This window comes from Gossypium arboreum, chromosome 8, assembly GCF_025698485.1.
Source record: "Gossypium arboreum isolate Shixiya-1 chromosome 8, ASM2569848v2, whole genome shotgun sequence".
NCBI lineage: Eukaryota > Viridiplantae > Streptophyta > Magnoliopsida > Malvales > Malvaceae > Gossypium > Gossypium arboreum.
The window spans coordinates 8,822,532-8,840,273 of record NC_069077.1 but is presented as its reverse complement, the minus strand read 5'-3'; the positions used below and the strand labels follow the sequence as shown (position 1 = coordinate 8,840,273).

Genomic DNA, 17,742 nt, shown 5'->3' with positions numbered 1-17,742 from the left:
CTGTTTGTTTTTTGCTTCTTCACTCGATAATTTGCTTCCGTTTTATTTTGGTGTCTTAAAGAATTTCTTTTTTGAATTCTCATCTTTTGAGAGTTAATCTGTCTTAGGTGAATTTTAAGCAAAGAAATCACTTAAGGCCGCGTTGTAATACCCCTTGCCCGACCCGGTCATTGGGTCCGAGCTACAGGATGTCACGTCCATTCTCAGAACAACTACCATAAAAAAACTGTAAATTAAACATTCAACTATTCCATACATGCAGCCCTTACAAGCTAAACAAACTTTTTTGAGACTTAATCAAGTTTACAAAAGCTCAATTGCTAATCCGAATATGAAATACGACCAAATTGCAAAGTTTTCAAAGTTTCAGAACATGTATCGAGACGCTTGCTAGATACTGATACCATTTTGAGCTTCGATATTTCAAAAAAATCTATTTAAAACCAAGGGTATCGATACCATTTTAAGGTTCAATGTTTGAAAATTTTGAGAAAACTATACTAAGTATCGATACCTTTACCCAATGTATCGATAGCATAGTTCCAAATATCTCAAAATCTTACATTTCGATACCTATTTCATGCACAAACCAACTCATACTCAAATGGTGCTTAAAAGCACATTAACAACCTGCATAAAAACTAATCTAAACCATATCTAAACATTTCATTTTAATTAATTCATAACATTCAAACCAATATGCCAATATTTGGCACGAAACATACTAGATTAACCTATTCAATTTCAGCCTATTATTCTATACTTTCAAACCATTCAATATCATCATATACCAACCAATTCAATGCTTATTCACACTACCAAATTCCACACACTATATCAACAAGTTACCAAACATACATCTTCAAATTTGAACATTAGATGTCATAAATCAACATATACTAAGTTAAACCAACTATCAATTCAAAGTTAACACATATATAAACTCCTATATACATGCTACATTACCAAGCTAAAATGATTAAAAGTCTACCGAGTCAATAACTGGATAGTATGAGCTTTGAGGCGATTAAATTGAAACGTTTCGCAAGCTGACAACTACAAGGAAAATAAACAACGGTATAAGTATATTGAATGCTTAATAAGTTCAAATGAAATTTACTTAACTTACCTTACCAATTCAAAAATTAAGTAATGATATATATGGGATGTAAGTTTGGCAAACCTTTGGCATCATATTACTTTCATAAACATATCAACAAATTCATTCAAAGGTTAATTCATTTACATGATATGAACTTATAACATAATCTTATACATGTTTAACAATTTAGTTTTTAACATATAATAACCAAACCATAGATCATTTGCAAACATGTATATATATCTATATTTTCATTCATGTACCACCATTTCATCCATTTCATTTTCCTTTTTACTTTCTATTTTCGTGGAGAACCCTAGTAAAATGAACTCGGATACGTGGGACTAATTTGCTCACACGAGCTTCAGACTAGGGTTGCTTACACAAGCTTAGTTCGATGCTGCTCACACGATCTTCAAAAAATCCACAACATATGATGGATCTCAAGCTATCATATTAATGCCTGACCAAACACTGGTTTTCTTTTAGGGACCCTAATAATATGTCATTCGTATCCTAATCGTTTACTAAGTTCACACGTGCACCGTTACTGTTTCCGTATCATTTCAAATATTGTAACATTATCATATACATATCATAAAATCTTATAACATTTCACATCCATTCGATTCCATATATATATTCGTATTTGTCATACATTTCATAATTTACGATTTAATCCTTTCGATACCAAAATCACCAATATTACATTAAATCTAAATTAATAAATATTATAACATAATTCAAACGTGACATGATACAACATAGTAAGTTACATATGAACTTATTTGGAAAAAGTAACAACAAACGAAATGTCGAGGACTAATTTGTAATTTTTGCTTTTTCCTCGATTGTCCTCTAATTAGTACAATTCCTGATCTAAGCGATGATTAATTTCAATTTATTAATTCCAAATACCTTATAACACCCTATTATATGCATATTAAAAGTTTAATTTCATTTTTAAAATTTTCCTAAAATTTCACATTTTATTCAATTTAGCCCTTAAAACCTAAATTACCATAAATTTCAAATTGGAACCTTGATTTCAAAACTGATCTCAAATGAACCCTTTTTAAATCTTTATTATTCATAATTACATAAATTTAATACCAATTTCAAAATTTATGCATTTTAGCTCCTATGTTCAAAACCTAGTAATTAAAATTTACAAACTAGTCATTTTTCACTTTTAAGCTTAAAATCTAAAAATTTAGTACCAAAAGCTTCAAGAAATCAATAATGACATTTGAAAACTTTAATAATTTCACAAATCGGTACATAGACTAGCTAAATCAAGCTCCTGGACCTTAAAAACATATAAATTACAATAAAAAAATTACCATAGAAATTTGAGACCGAATGTTCAAACCCTTGAAAGCTTTGCATCCATGGTGGTTTCGGTGTCAGCACTATTTCAAGTTTCACCAATTGTGGTTTTATCCAATATTTAGGGAAATATGTTGATTTTGGAGAGAGAAATAGAAAATGCGTCCTGCAAGAAGCGTTTTATGCTGAAAACGCGTCATACAGGGCGTGCTTTCTGACTTTTTGATACATCAACTTTTTTGGTCAGATGGTTAAATGTTAGTGGTTTTGTCTTCGAGTCTTGGGTTTGATACTCACATTTGTATTTTTATTTCATGTTGTTTCAAGCTTTACTTTTATTTTTAATTGCTACTATTAACACATTAGCTTTTTTGGTTAGATGGTTAAATAATAGTAATTTTATCCTTGAGTCCCAAGTTTGATTTCTCTTTTGACAACATATGTATTTTTAATTTCATATTCTTTTGAATATAATTTTTTATTTTTAATTCATCTTTTAATTAATAACTATTTTATTTATAAAATCAAATAATTATAACCAAATATCATTTTTTATTAAATATAATTTTTAAATGTGTAATATTTACTTTCAATCCATATCGTGAGTATAGTAACTTTTAGTATTATATATTTTTAAGTGTATTTGAAATATTTCACATATAAAAATATTTGAAATATCAAACCCACAATGTAGATGATATAACAATGATATTTGAAATAATTATTTGATTTTATAATATTAGAAATCACTATTCCCAAAATATAAGTGAAGAAAATAAATATTTGACATATAAATATTATATATAAAGTAAAATATATCAAAAAATAGTTGATGTTTTTAAAAATAATATTATTTAACATAATGATAAATATCAATTTTATCAAAAATATATTTTTATTATATAATTGACTATGATTATTTGATTTTATAAATAAAAGATTTATTAATTAAAAGATGAATTAAAAATAAAAAATTGAAAATAATATATTTATTAATTAAAAACATTAATTAAAAGTAAAAAAATATTGAAATAACATGAAACAAAAAATTACAAATGTGCTTAAAAATAATTGAACCTAAGACTCAAAGATAAAATCCTATTAATTGACCATCCAACTAGAGAAGCTAATATATTAAAAATTATAATTAAAAATAAAAGTAAAGCTTGAAACAACATGAAATAAAAATACAAATGTGAGTAGGAGAGAAATCAAATCCGAAATTGAAAGAGAAAACAACTAACATTTAACCATCTAACTGAGTTGAGGTGTCAAAAAAGTTAGAAAGTGCGCCATGTAGGACACATCCTATGAGGTGTGTTTTTAGCAAAAAAAGGCTTGGACACATTTTTTTTGTTTCTCTCTCCAAAATCGACTTATTTTCTTAAATATCGAAAAAAACGAAATATTTCGCTAAATATTTTTTAAAATAAACATTTTTTTTTCAAATTTAACCATATATATTCTATGTAAAAATAAAAGGGAAACAACACTAAAGGTCACTAAACTATTAGTAAGTTTACAATTTGGTTATTATACTTTAAAAAGTTACAAAATGGTCACAAAACTATTCTAAAGTTTTAATTTGGTCACTGAATTATTCGAAAATTATCATTTTAAGTCATTGGGTTATTAAGTAACTTTTTTTCTAAAAAGTCAAACGAGTAAGCTCTAAGTGACGATTCGATGATCGGAACGGTGGATCAATACCCATTGACGAGTAGAAGAACATACATTAAATACAAGTCGATTCGACAATCCGTTTTGGAGATTGAAGAATAAAGTTGTTTGAATTTTGGTCCACAGATTATTGATGTTCAAAACTATTTCATAAAAAAAATATTGAATTGTAAAAAAAGAAGGGGAATGTAAGCTTTTGATAGGTTTAGGTGATTCGAATAAAGAAGATCGTATAATAACAATTTTAACAGCCCAATAACTTAAATAAAAACTTTCAAATAGTTCATTGATTATTATTTTATAACTTTTTTAAAGTTAAGTGACCAAAACGTAAACTTACTAATAGTTTAATAACCTTGAGAGCAATTTACCCAAAATAAAATTATATCCATCAAAGTGAATGTGCCATTATTGTGGTTAATAATAGAAGTGGTGGTGGTAGATACAGATTCCCCCTATTTTATTACTATGGCGATGAATGTAAATATATATATATAATACCGACGATTCTAAAACAGTTATAATCCCCAACGCCCAGTCTTCGCCACCTAATCAGACCACAACACCCAGTCCCTTTATCTCTGATTCTTGAACAACGAATAACCAAAAAAATAAAATTCAGTTTTTTTTTTGCTTCTCATCGAACTGTCTGGTAGACCGACCAGTCAAAACCATGTTTTTTTTTTTCTTCTTCTTCTTACAACAACGTTTTAACAACTTAAAGAACCCTAGCTACTTTCTGCAAATTTTTGTCTTTGTTTCTTGTTTTTCTTTTTTCTTTTTTTTTTTATTATATATGATCATATATCATCAAATCTCTAAACTTAACGACCCTTCAATTTGCTCTTTCGTTTTTTATTACAAAAAAAAAAAAAAAGTGGGTCTCATTTCTTCTTAAAAAGTCATCTAATTTGTCTTTCTTCTTCTTTTTTCTCTGATATGTAGCTTCTTTTCTTCGGACTTTGCCTGTCAGACCCCTTTTTTTGTTGGTGGGGATTAAAGGGTTTTTTCTTTTTTTAATTTTCAGGTGGAGATCATAAAACCTTAGTATCTCCAAAGGGAAAGTTGTGAATTTTGTTTGTGGTTTTTTTTTTTAACGTAAAAATCCAAGCTTTAAATCTGAAAGTTAATGGCGGCGCCGCCGAGTAGTAGGCTACAAAAAATGTTACAGGCTGCGGTGCAATCGGTTCAATGGACGTATAGTCTTTTCTGGCAAATTTGTCCTCAACAAGGGTATAATCTTTTTTTCTTACATCATGTTCATTTACTGTTCTTTTCCATGAAAAATTGTGCTGTACTAATGGATCCAACTGTGTTTTTTTTCAAGTATCTTAATATGGTCCGATGGATACTACAATGGAGCAATCAAAACAAGAAAAACAGTGCAACCAATGGAAGTTAGTACAGAAGAAGCATCTTTACAAAGAAGCCAACAACTCCGAGAACTTTACGACTCGTTGTCTTCCGGCGACACCAACCAACCGGCTCGACGACCGTCTGCCGCGTTGTCCCCGGAAGATTTAACGGAATCCGAATGGTTCTATCTAATGTGTGTCTCCTTCTCTTTTCCCCCTGGTGTAGGGTAAATTTTCTTTTTCCCTTTCCCCCCATTGACTTTTGCTACATAAATTTACTTATTCCATTCAACATTACTGCTAAAATCTGCAACTAAAACTAGTAATAGAAAAAAACTTGAAAGTAGATAATCTCATTTTGTTCTTACACTATATGTTGCACTATTCCCTTCTGTTTTGTCTTAACAACTCTTTTCCAAGATAGTAGGACATTTATCACCCTTCACCATAAAAATTAATTTCTTTTTTTACCATTTCAAGACAGTTAAATTAGTTATTGTGGTAGTAAATATTAAATCGGGTGTACAATTCTATGCACCATAAGTGAATTATATTTGTATTAAGAATTAGATTTTGTTCTCTTTACTTAAAAAATATACAAATTAATCCTTTTAAGTTAGATTAAAGAACAATTCGATCTTTTCTTTTAGAAATTTCATCCATGTTTGTTATTAATTAAAAACTAGTGTAATTAACGTGCCACCTATATCTCATGTTGACTTATAGGGATCAGTTTTTAGTAATAGAAATAATTGAAAATTTTTAGCAGAAGGATCTATTTACAATGATTAATTTTCTCATTTTTTTAGTGGAGGGGCAAAATGTAATATGACTTTTAGTTCAAGGGCTTCCATGGAATTTAACTATGAAATAGTGTGTATGTAGTGTGGAATTTACGATTTAGGGCATTGATGCAAGGTTGTATTATAAGAAGGTTAGGTGAAAGGGTAATGGTATGGTTGTCTTGTTTATATTTTTGGGGTGGTTTTTGAGATTCCCGTGTGTTTTTTGCAGTTTAATACTGAAAGTTTTGAAATTTCTTCAAAAAAGTTTTGTCTTTTTTGACTAAATTTAAAAAATTAGTAGAGGGGTAATAGGGTTGATATTTGCTAAGGTAGTGGTTGGCTGTCACTGAATTTTTTCTACAATGAGAATACTAGTTGAGCAAAAGAAACCAAAACAAAATATTAGCCATTAAATTTTTTTTTAAAAAACTATGTTAATCATTGTTCTAAAAACTTTCCCATATAAGATTTTACTTTGATATAATCTCTAACATGTATGCATGCATGTATGTGTAATGATTAGATGGTGTTGCGTTCTTATATACATACATGGGTGTGTAGGTTACCTGGAAAGGCATATGCAAGGAGGCAACATGTATGGCTTACAGGTGCAAACGAAGTTGATAGCAAAACATTTTCAAGAGCTATTCTTGCTAAGGTATATGGATTTAATCTAATATACACAAATATATATGTATATATCTTGTTCTTGATTTGCATGTTTTTAACTGCAATATTTCAATGCACTAACTGTATTCATGTCTTCGTGTTTGTCAACATAAAATAATGCCGTACGGTTGCAACAGAGTGCTTGTATACAGGTATATATATACATATGTATGAATGTATGTATGTATGTATCTATCATTTTAACTCATGACGATGAAATTAAACCATTTTTTATTTTTTTTTCTTTTGGTTTTTTGTTGTTTGTAGACTGTGCTTTGCATTCCTATTCTTGATGGTGTTCTTGAACTTGGGTATACTGAAAAGGTAATTATACATATTATTAAGAGAGATAATTATGAATGTGTAAAAAATCGTAACATAGGGAATACCGATTTAATTATATTGTAGGTGCAAGAAGATTTAGGGTTAGTCCAGCACGTTAAAACTTTCTTCAACGATGGACAAGCACCAAACCCTCCGCCACCGAAACCGGCTCTCTCCGAACATTCAACGTCGAACCCGGCCGCTTCATCGGACTACACTCGATTTCATTCCCCTTCCGTTCCTCTCGTTTACGCAGCAGCGGACCCGCCGGTGAACGCAGACCAAGGAGAGTATAACAACGTTGATGAAGAGGAGGAAGAAGAAGAAGATGACGACGATGAAGAGGGAGACGAAGAACCCGAATCGTACTCGGCCGAAACGGGTCGAAACACTCAACAAGTCCCGACAGAAAACACTCTGGCAGTAGTGGCGGCGGAGGAGCCGAGCGAGTTAATGCAATTGGATATGTCGGAAGATATCAAGCTGGGTTCACCTGACGATGCATCGAATAACTTGGACTCGGATTTCAATATGTTGGCGGTGAGTCAAAGCGGGAACCCAACCGTCAATCAACGGCGAGCTGCGTTGTTTAGAGATGAGTCGAATCGGAGGTGGCAAATGCTACAAGAACCCTCGTGCAGTAGTCTTCAACCACTTTCAACAGGTAAAAACGATACTGGTAGTTGGAACTGTTGTTAAATTCTTTTTCAAGTTTTAAATTCCATCCCTCTATTTAACGAAAATTGCAAATTATTTCCTCAATTTTAATTTTTTTTCAAAATTCCATCGTCCCAAAACCAGACATGGTTTAATAATATTATTCAATTGGATTAATTTCCAATTCTCCTAAAAAATAATCAAACTCTTATAAATTAAAATCAAGAGAGTAATTTCTTCATCATTTTTTTTTTGTAAAACATAGGGATAAGACAATATTTAGCCCATGAGGATAAGGCAATATTTAATTCCTGAATTAGATCATTTTTATTAAGAGATAAGACAATATTTAATCCCTAAACTTAATAATTTTTCTCAACTTGATCCCTGAACTTTTTTTTTTGTCCACATTAGTCTTAAAACTTGACACACATTATCATCTAATTTTTTTATAAAAAATTATAACTTTTAAGTAATAATATGACACAATCTTAAAATATAAAATTACATTAACCACACTGGAAAAAAGTTGTCCATTTCCAAAGTCTTAGTTGTGCAATAGATAAAGGACCAAAGGTGATAATAAATGAGTTGTCCCAAAAATAGTAATCTACCTTTATAGGGGGTACTGAAATTAATGTTCATTAGGGTGGTCCCTTAAACCAGTGGGGGACATGGTAGATGATTAGTTGGCTTTTTTTCAGACACCTTCATCTTTCATAGTAGCTTTTCGTAAGAGAGTTGGAACCCTCTTCTTATCCCAGGAATCCAAATATCCAATAGTGTTTCTGTTTTGGAGGAGTTGACCAATTGGCTTACAGACTTACCGTACTGAGAAAAAAGGACAGGCATTTGGGGTCTACTTTAGATTGTCTTAATGGGTCTTACTTATTATCTTTTTGACAAAAGAGAACATGTTTTTTTAAGTTGTCTTCAACTACCCTTCAAAGGATTCAATTCTTCTTTTTAGTTTCAAAACTTCACTTTTAAACGTGTTTCTCACGGTGGATGAGTTGATTTGATTTGAATTAATTCAAGTTTAAATTATTTGAGTTTAGGGTTATTTAAAGTTTAGTTGAAATTTTTTGTGTTTGATTATTTGGGTTGGTAGGAGTAAAGGCAATAGGGGCAAGTATGGTTTTGACCCTCTAAAAATGATGAATTTGTCATTTAATCTCTTAAAATTTTATGAAATTATAATTAGTACGATGATAAAATTATATTTTTGTCCTTTAAAAATTTATGGTTAATCTTGAACTCCTCCTAAAACAATTTTTTTTGTTTCACCCTTGCGAGTTGGGATCAATTTGGATTTTTTTATTAGTTAAAACAATCTTTAGTTTTTCAACTTAACAAGTTTTTCAATTTGTCCCTATTATTTTTAGAATTTAGTTAAAACAAATTTTCTTAATTTTGGTCCATGTGATAGAATGACATTATGATACTGTGTCATATCACCTAAAAAATATATTTTTATTAAAAAAAATTTAAGTGATTAAGTGAGACAATCTTTTATGCCCAAGGACTAATATGGATTAAAATAAAGTTTAGAGTCTAAGTTAGGAAAATTTATCAAATTGAGGGACTAAAATGGTGTCTTTTTATATCTTTTCTATTCATTTGGGTTTTATATTTGAGTTAAGATCATTTTGAATTTTGATCATCGACATTTATAATTTAAGTTAGAAAAGTTCAAATGGCATAGTTTTAAGAACTAAATCAATAATCAAACCGACGAAGTTATCTATACTAGATTCTTAATCCGACTTCAATTAAATCAATTCTACTTTTTTTTTTTATCCTAATTCAATGGATTCAAGTTTATTCGTGGAACCGGTGTAACAAATGAGACCGGTTTGAACAACATTTGGATTTGAAGTGGAAGTCAAAACCGGTGGATTTGATGCATTTTACAGAACTGTTTCCTTCCTATTGGAATAGGTGAAAATACATATTTTTTTTTGAGAATTTTGTAGGGCCGCAGCCCATGGACGAAATGTCACAAGAAGACACGCACTATTCACAGACCGTCTCCACTATCCTCCAAGCTCAACCGGCCCGGTGGACCGAGTCACCGTCAACCGTCAACGCCGCCACCTACTCCACCCAATCAGCATTCGCCAAGTGGACAACCCATTCAGACCCCCACCTCCACTCCGCCGTCGTCGAAGGCACGTCACAATGGCTCCTCAAATACATCCTATTCACCGTACCATTCCTCCACAACAAATACCACGACGAGAACTCCCCCAAATCACGCGACGCCGCCGTCGCCGCCGCACGGTTCCGGAAAGGAACCCCCAACGAAGACCTCAGCGCCAACCACGTCCTGGCGGAGAGACGGAGGCGCGAAAAGCTCAACGAGCGGTTCATAATATTAAGATCCTTGGTCCCCTTCGTCACTAAAATGGACAAAGCTTCCATCCTCGGCGACACCATCGAGTACGTCAAACAGCTCCGTAAAAAGATTCAAGACCTTGAAACCCGAAACAAGCAAATGGAGGCCGATAACGACCGGCCGAGATCGGCCGATTCGATGCAGAGAAATAGCAGCTCTAAGGATCAAAGAAGTGGGTTAACGACACGATCATCGGGTCCTGATAAAAAGAAGATGAGGATAGTGGAAGCGACAAAGCAGAAGACGGTGGAACCTCCACCACAAACGGAGGAAACGTCGGTCGAAGTGTCGATAATCGAAAGCGACGCGTTGCTGGAGTTGCAGTGCGGGTACAGAGAAGGGTTGTTGCTTGATATAATGCAGATGTTAAGGGAAAAGCTACGGATCGAGATAACGGCGGTTCAGTCTTCATTGAACAATGGGTTCTTTACAGCTGAATTAAGAGCCAAGGTAAATAACTAATTAATTTAATTAATCAATTAATTAAAATAGAGAAATTTTTGGAATATCAGTTTCTCGAATACTCAACCAGACACCCAACCACGAAAGGTAATGTCCTCGTTATCTTTCGTGCTCTGCTAAGAGCTGAACGGCCGCTTGAAGGGCTTGATTCACAAAGCTAGAAGCACCTTGATTATACATGGGCACACAGCCACTCATTAAAAGGACGCGAGTGTCTCGCCCTTAGCAGGATTCAAACCCTGACCTATGATATATAGGTCACTTATTGGGGAAGACTTCTTTGAAAGGAAGTCAGCCTTTTTCAACAGCTAAAAATATTGTCTTTGTGTCTGGTTTTTGTCTCTTGTGCTTTGTTGAGACCCAACATGGTAAGTAACTATTTGCAAGGTCTAGTTTACAAAGTTGAGAGTGTTTGGATGGATATACTTAATCCAAAAAGTACCATTTTAGAACACTTCTCTAGAAAGTCATTCCGCTTAAAAGCTATTAGGGATTTAATTCATTTTACGTGTGTCGTTGAATTGCAGGTGAAGGATAATATGAACGGGAAGAAAGTAAGCATAATGGAGGTGAAGAGGGCGATAAATCAAATAATACCATAATTATAATATTTGACTATTAATTAATTGATAATTATTATATAAGAATAATTATATAAATGTTAGACTAGACCCACCTAATTGTGTTACTGACTGTAATTACTTGAACAGTGTAGAATTTTTTTACCTTTTTCATTATTGTTTTTTGTAGTATGGCTATTGTGTGGTTAAGCAATAAGCAGCCATTTCCTTAATTGTTATATAACAATAACAATTTCTTCACGTATAGTTTTGTATGATATTAATATGTTCTGAATTTATTGATGAATTAAAATATTGTTTTATATGTAGTTATATTTATATAAAAGGTAAATTATATTCAATTTAGTAAGTTTACGTTTTAGTTATTTAATTTCAATAAGTTATAAAATGGTTATTGGAATGTTCAAAAATTTTCATTTAAGTTATCGAACTGTTTAAAAAATTTTATTTAAGTCACTGGGTTGTTGAGCTTTCTTCTTCTTTTTGTAAAAAAAAGGTTCAGCTAACAAACTCCAAGCGATAATTTTATGATCGATATGGTGGATTAGTACCCATTGATGAATAGAAGAATATACCTTAGGTCCATATCAATTTGATGGTTAGTGTCATCGAAGAAAAAAGTTGTTTAGATTTTTATTCATAGATTCATGACATTTAAAGTTGTTTCATGAAAAAAAAATTGAACTGTAAATTGGTGCAAGCGATGGGAACATACAATAGCAATTTTAATAGTCCAATGACTTAAATGGAAAATGTCGAACAATTCGGTGACTATTTTTTATAATTTTTTATAATTTTTTAAAGTTAAGTGATCAAAATATAAATTCACTAATAATTTAATGATAGTGAGTGTGTAAATATATGACCATTGTTGGAATGAAAGGGTATTTAAAAAAGAAAGTTTTATCTCCCATCACATAAATTAATCTTTTGAATTTTATTTACAAGCCATAAGAACGAGAATGGAGCTCAATATCTTATTATAGCGCAAATTAATATATTTGCTTAAACTTATTTCTGGTCTTTGTTATCTTGGTCCTCATTTTTATATCAATTACATATAAAACACATATAAATTTTAAATTTATTAATTAAATTGTTGATTGAGTTTTAGCTCGATTAGTATAGATATTATTGTCAATGCAAGAGGACTTGGATTTGAGTGTGTTGAAACGCATTATTCTCTTATTTATGAGTTGAAAAAAGAGTTATGGATAGTTCTAAGTATTGTGTAAAAAAAAAAACAGATATGATCTGTTCCAATTTTCTAATCATAATACATAAGATTATGCAATGAATACATTTTTTTTAGTGACCATAAAAATACAGCTAAGTTTCAAGGCTCAATGCCATGAATTATTTCACTTTCTTTTTAACAAAAAAAAAAGAAGAAGATAAAATCCTTTTAAAATCATGTTCACAATCTAAACTTTACAAATTTAAGGATCGATCCTTCGTCTTGGAGATGAACTCAGTAAATCCATTCATCAGGAAGAAAGATGTTGGTCCCTGAAGGATCTCCATTACCATTTTTCCCATTTTTATTATTCAACAACTTTAACTCTCCACCTCTTCCTGTAGTATTACTATTATTCTTGAGATCTGCATGGAAAAAATAAACATTAATGAATAGTTTTGAATAGAGATAGCAAAAAAATTTAAATCCGTTATATTTTGACTCGATTTGATTTAATCGGATTAAATTTTTTTATTTTAAAATTGAGTGTTAAGGCAGGCTTATTTTTTCAATTAATCAAATCAAGTCGAGTTGAAAAAGAAAACACATGTTGAGCCCAGATAATTATTAAAATATCCTTTATACATATATGTATTTAGTTTAAAATATACGGTAATGAAATTTATATTAGTATTTGGTGTAGTATAATTATACTTAAAAAATAAATAATAGTATCAATATAAAAAATAAAATAAATAAATACTATTAATCTATATTGATAAAAAGATAAATAAATAAATAAATTAAAAAATAAACAATTGTGACATATTAGATCAGAAATAACTTTGATTTTTCGAGTTGAGTTCAAGGCATGTGAGTTAATATTTAATTTTGAGTCTGTCGGGTTATGTAAGGTGTATACTGCAGATTTTTTTTTAAAAGGTCTAATTCTGCATCCAGTACCTATACTCTTAAAAGACTTAAATTTAGTCCTTTGTTAATATCAAAAGATAAAATCCAAACATTATTAACTGACTCTGTTCAATTTGCATATACTTTATCTATTGGTATTCAATTTCGAAACTAAACTCTTACAATGTTAAGTTTTCACGTATTTCAAATTTAATGAAAAACTCGTAAATAGTATTATCAATCTGGACTAAAAATTTTCAAATAAGACAAATAGGAAGACTATTTTTTTTATATATATAGAAATAAAAGTAGAGAATCTAAAATTTCAATAGTTCGAAGAGTAAAAAACCGAAAAAAGGTTAAGAAAATGTGGTAAAAACCTCGACGAGGGGAAATTTGCAAGCCAATTTCATGAACATTGAGGTTGAGAGCTTGAACTACTCGAGAAGGGAGGAGAACGGGAGAGCAAGCTGCATGCATGACGGCGACAACAACGTTAATCACTTATCTATACTATATATAAAGATTTTAAGAAAGTATCATTCGTAACTGACTCCCATGTCTATTATTAAATGACTAAAAAGTCTTCGTTTTAATATAGTAATAAATATTAATTTATAAGTATTTTTGTTTTTTTATATAAAATTCAGGAAAAAAAAAAACAATCATGCCAATGACAGGATTTAAACCCAAAACAACAAACATGCATTCTTTCAACTTTACCATTTCAACTAAAGGAACATTTTATCTGTATTTTTTGTAATAAATATATTCCATAATTGTTTTCATCCCATCTTGGGTATGTCATAATTTTATTGATAATGTCATAGTTGAGTTAGTGTTGTAAGTCAACTCAATATCTATTCAAAAAAAATTATAATGTTATGGTAAACAATTAAAGTGCATTTAATATTCTTAATATGATGTATGTACTTATTTAAAATTTCTTTTACTAGCAATTTAAACTACTTTTTTTATTTTAATTTCATACATATTGCATATATGTTATTTATAAACCCACAAGTGTTTTAAATAGAGGTGAATTTAAGGGGGCAAGTAGGCCTTGGCTCCTTGCACCCCCCCCCCAAATGAAAAATTGACCTGTTAGTCCCTTCATAAATTATTATATGGTAAACTTTCACTTTAGTCCCAAAATAGAAAAAAAAATCATTTTAGTTCTTTCATAATAATGAAATTATAAAATAATAAATGATAAAATTATATTTTGACATCTTAAAATTTATAATTCAATTGTAAACCTCTAAAAGAATTCTTGAATTCACCCATAATTTTAAATATGTGGTTTTCACATGCATGCGTGTGTGATAAAATTTTTAGTATATATAAAATAATTATGCACGTTGTACTTTATGATAGGGATGAGTGTTCAATTGAATCGAGTGAAAATATTTTGAGTTAATCGAGTTGATGAGTTATATTTTATCATCCTAACTTGATTTAAATTTTTTCCAAATCGAGTCCATTGAAATTGTTAGAGTTAAATTTAAAAAAAAAGTAAACATGTTAAATTAAAATCTTATTCAGTATAATTAATTCTATGTTAGAGCACATAAATTTGAAACCATATATATTTGAAAACTTTGTCAAAGCAAAATAATAATAATAAATAAGATATTTTAGTATGATGAACTTGAATCATTAATTAACTTATTTAGGTCCCAAAATTATTATTTTAGAAAAATTTTAAAATTTTATCTTTCTTTATATATTTTTAGAATTTTAAAAAATTATAATTTAAAAATAATAAATTTTAGAATTCAGTATAAATATTTTTGTAATTTTTATTAAGAGAGTCCAATTTGGTCATTTTCAAATTTGACAGGACTAAAAGGATATTTACACCAATCTGTTATTAGAATCATTCGAATTGTAAATTCAACTCGACTTAAACTCGAAACTCGAATTACTTATTTGAGTTGACTCAAATAACTTGGATAACTCAAATAACTAGATTTGATTAACTCAAATAATAGCATGAAAACCTTCATACTAGGAGTCAAATTACATTTTGCCTCCTTTACTCAAAAAATGACAAATTAATCCCTTTACATTAAATCAAAGAGTAAATTGATTCTTCTATTAAAAATTTCATCTATTTATACCGTTAAAAATTGGTCAATATATATCAATATAAGGTACACATAACACGCTATATGTAATTGTTTGGTTATTTTGTCAACTATACTAGTTTTTAATAGTAGAAATGGATAAATTTTTTAACAGAAATGATCAGTTTGCTATTTGATCTAACGTACAAGAACTATTTTATCAATTTTTAAAGTAAAAGGAAGGCAAAATGCAATATGAATCCTAATACAGAGGTTTTCATAATAATTTTACCATATATACGTATAAGATACCTGGTCGTGTAGTTGAGTGAAAATAATTATTGTTGGGGCCAGGGCTTTGAGTTAGGGGAAGGAAAACGCCGGTGCCACTTGACTTTTTACCAGTATCTAGGAAAAATGCCTGCATTCCACCACCTCTTGTTGCCCAACATCTTGGTTTCTGATCATGCCCTCTCCACCTACTCTTTGACTGTTACATGTTTGTAAATCAAAATGATGAAAGTGTTAGAAGGAGAAATGCTAAATAATGTTTACAACTAGCTAGATTCTCGTAAAGATGAAGTAAGAAATTTTATTTAGGAATCGATATAAAATTTTAAAATTTTAAAGGATTAAAATTAAAAAATATATTTTAAAAATTAAATTATATACTTAATTTTAAGAAGGGTCAAATTTTAGATAATATAAAATTATATTACTATGATTAGCATCATAATTATATGAAAAATTATAAATACATATAATAGTGTATATTATCTAAATTTATTTTGTAAAATTTAGTCATAATAATTAAAAAATACAACCAATAGTATGATTAGCATTTCCTTATGTGGAGAATTTTATTTTCCAGGGAGGTTACCCTAAAAATGGGAAAATATAATTTTACTAAAATGATTAAATTGTACTTTAATTTCTTCAAAATAATAAAATTTTAATTTAATTATAAAAATAAAATTAATAAAATAATAAAATTACATTTAGTGTTCTTAAAATGGAAAATTTTCCATTCAAGCTCTTTAAATTTTTAAAATTTTAAATTAGTAAAAGTAAAATTATACTTTCACCCTTAAAAATGATTAAAATTTAATTTAATCTTTTAAAAATTATAAATATATAAGTTATTAAAACAATAAAATTCACCACTTTTATTATTGTAAAAATTATAATTTAATTTCAACTGCTTACAAAAATTTCTCCTGAGGTTGAATCAAACAATCAAACACAAATGGACCACAAAAAAAAAAAAAAAAATTGCAGCAAATGCTGATACGTTACCGGTGGGAAGGGCTCAGTAGGTAGCTTTGAACGATAACGATGATACTGATGGTACTTCATAACATCCTATAAATTAACACCAAATCAATAATATATATTTATATATAATATCAGAAGGACAATGAATAAAAAAAGGAGATTAAACAGAGGAGATAATGAAGAAGAGAGCAAAGAAGACCTTCTGATTATTGGTTTCCAATATGGCTTCATTGAGAACATGAGAAGGCAGCCACGACACTGCTTCTTCGAACACAACCTCAGTATCTTCCACGGCGGCGGCGGCCGTCATTGTATGAAACTGAGAGAAACAAAAGAAAAAAAGAGAAACCAGAGAGAGGGAAGGAGGCTTTTGAGCTCCAACTTTTAACCTGCAAGTTAACTAAAAAAAAAAAACCTGGTGTTATTACATTGGGAAAAATATTGAAAGAGATCATCGATATATAAATAGGAGCATTTTGGCGAGTGTTCCTTCACTACCTTGCTAAAGCGCGTGGAATTCTGTTTTTTTCTTCAGAGTTAGAGAGGCACTTACGACGCCGTTTCGAGCCTGTAAATAAACCACGGCTTGCGACTACAGTTACGGATAGAAAAGCCAACGTATTTACTTCTCAATCATTTGTACTTCTTTTGAGTCTTTGTGGTTCCAAATTTACTCTTTTAGCCTTTTCTTATCAAATAAAGATTTTAGATATTTTTAATAGTTAAATTTATTGAGATAGTCAGCATTGTAAATAAAACGTATTTACAAATGTTAAATAATAGGGTTAAAAAAATCTCAAATATAAAATACTTATCATAAATTTTTTTTTATTGAAGTGATAAAGAAAAGATTTTAAAATGATAGTAGCATGTGTTCAAATCTCACCTTTTATAAATTTTAATGAATTACAATAACAAAGCAAGGCCTGAACAATCAACGTGACTAGCGCGACTTGAACCCAAGCCA

At 29.9% G+C, this 17,742-nt stretch overlaps 2 protein-coding genes across 3 annotated transcripts; one reads left to right on the top strand and one right to left on the bottom strand.

Annotated features, from left to right (window-relative positions):
• Positions 1-4,766: 4,766 nt before the first annotated feature.
• LOC108467406 (transcription factor BHLH42) lies at positions 4,767-11,634 on the top strand. The gene is made up of 8 exons (XM_017768006.2): positions 4,767-5,344; positions 5,439-5,693; positions 6,813-6,909; positions 7,058-7,072; positions 7,188-7,244; positions 7,329-7,908; positions 9,878-10,749; positions 11,289-11,634. The coding sequence occupies exons 1-8, from the start codon at positions 5,241-5,243 to the stop codon at positions 11,361-11,363; spliced, it is 2,055 nt and encodes a 684-aa protein (XP_017623495.2). The 5' UTR covers positions 4,767-5,240; the 3' UTR covers positions 11,364-11,634.
• A 935-nt stretch (positions 11,635-12,569) lies between these two features.
• Positions 12,570-17,203, bottom strand: LOC108468528 (uncharacterized). 2 transcript variants are annotated; one of them, XM_017769406.2, is made up of 5 exons: positions 16,975-17,203; positions 16,797-16,862; positions 15,813-15,990; positions 13,812-13,901; positions 12,570-12,944 (listed from the first exon to the last, which is right to left on the bottom strand). In XM_017769406.2, exons 1-5 carry the CDS (start codon positions 17,083-17,085, stop codon positions 12,814-12,816), a joined length of 576 nt encoding a protein of 191 aa, XP_017624895.1. In that variant the 5' UTR covers positions 17,086-17,203; the 3' UTR covers positions 12,570-12,813. The 2 variants fall into 2 exon arrangements, with proteins under 2 accessions (XP_017624895.1, XP_052874436.1); XM_053018476.1 differs by lacking the exon at positions 13,812-13,901.
• Between the last annotated feature and the right edge of the window lie 539 nt (positions 17,204-17,742).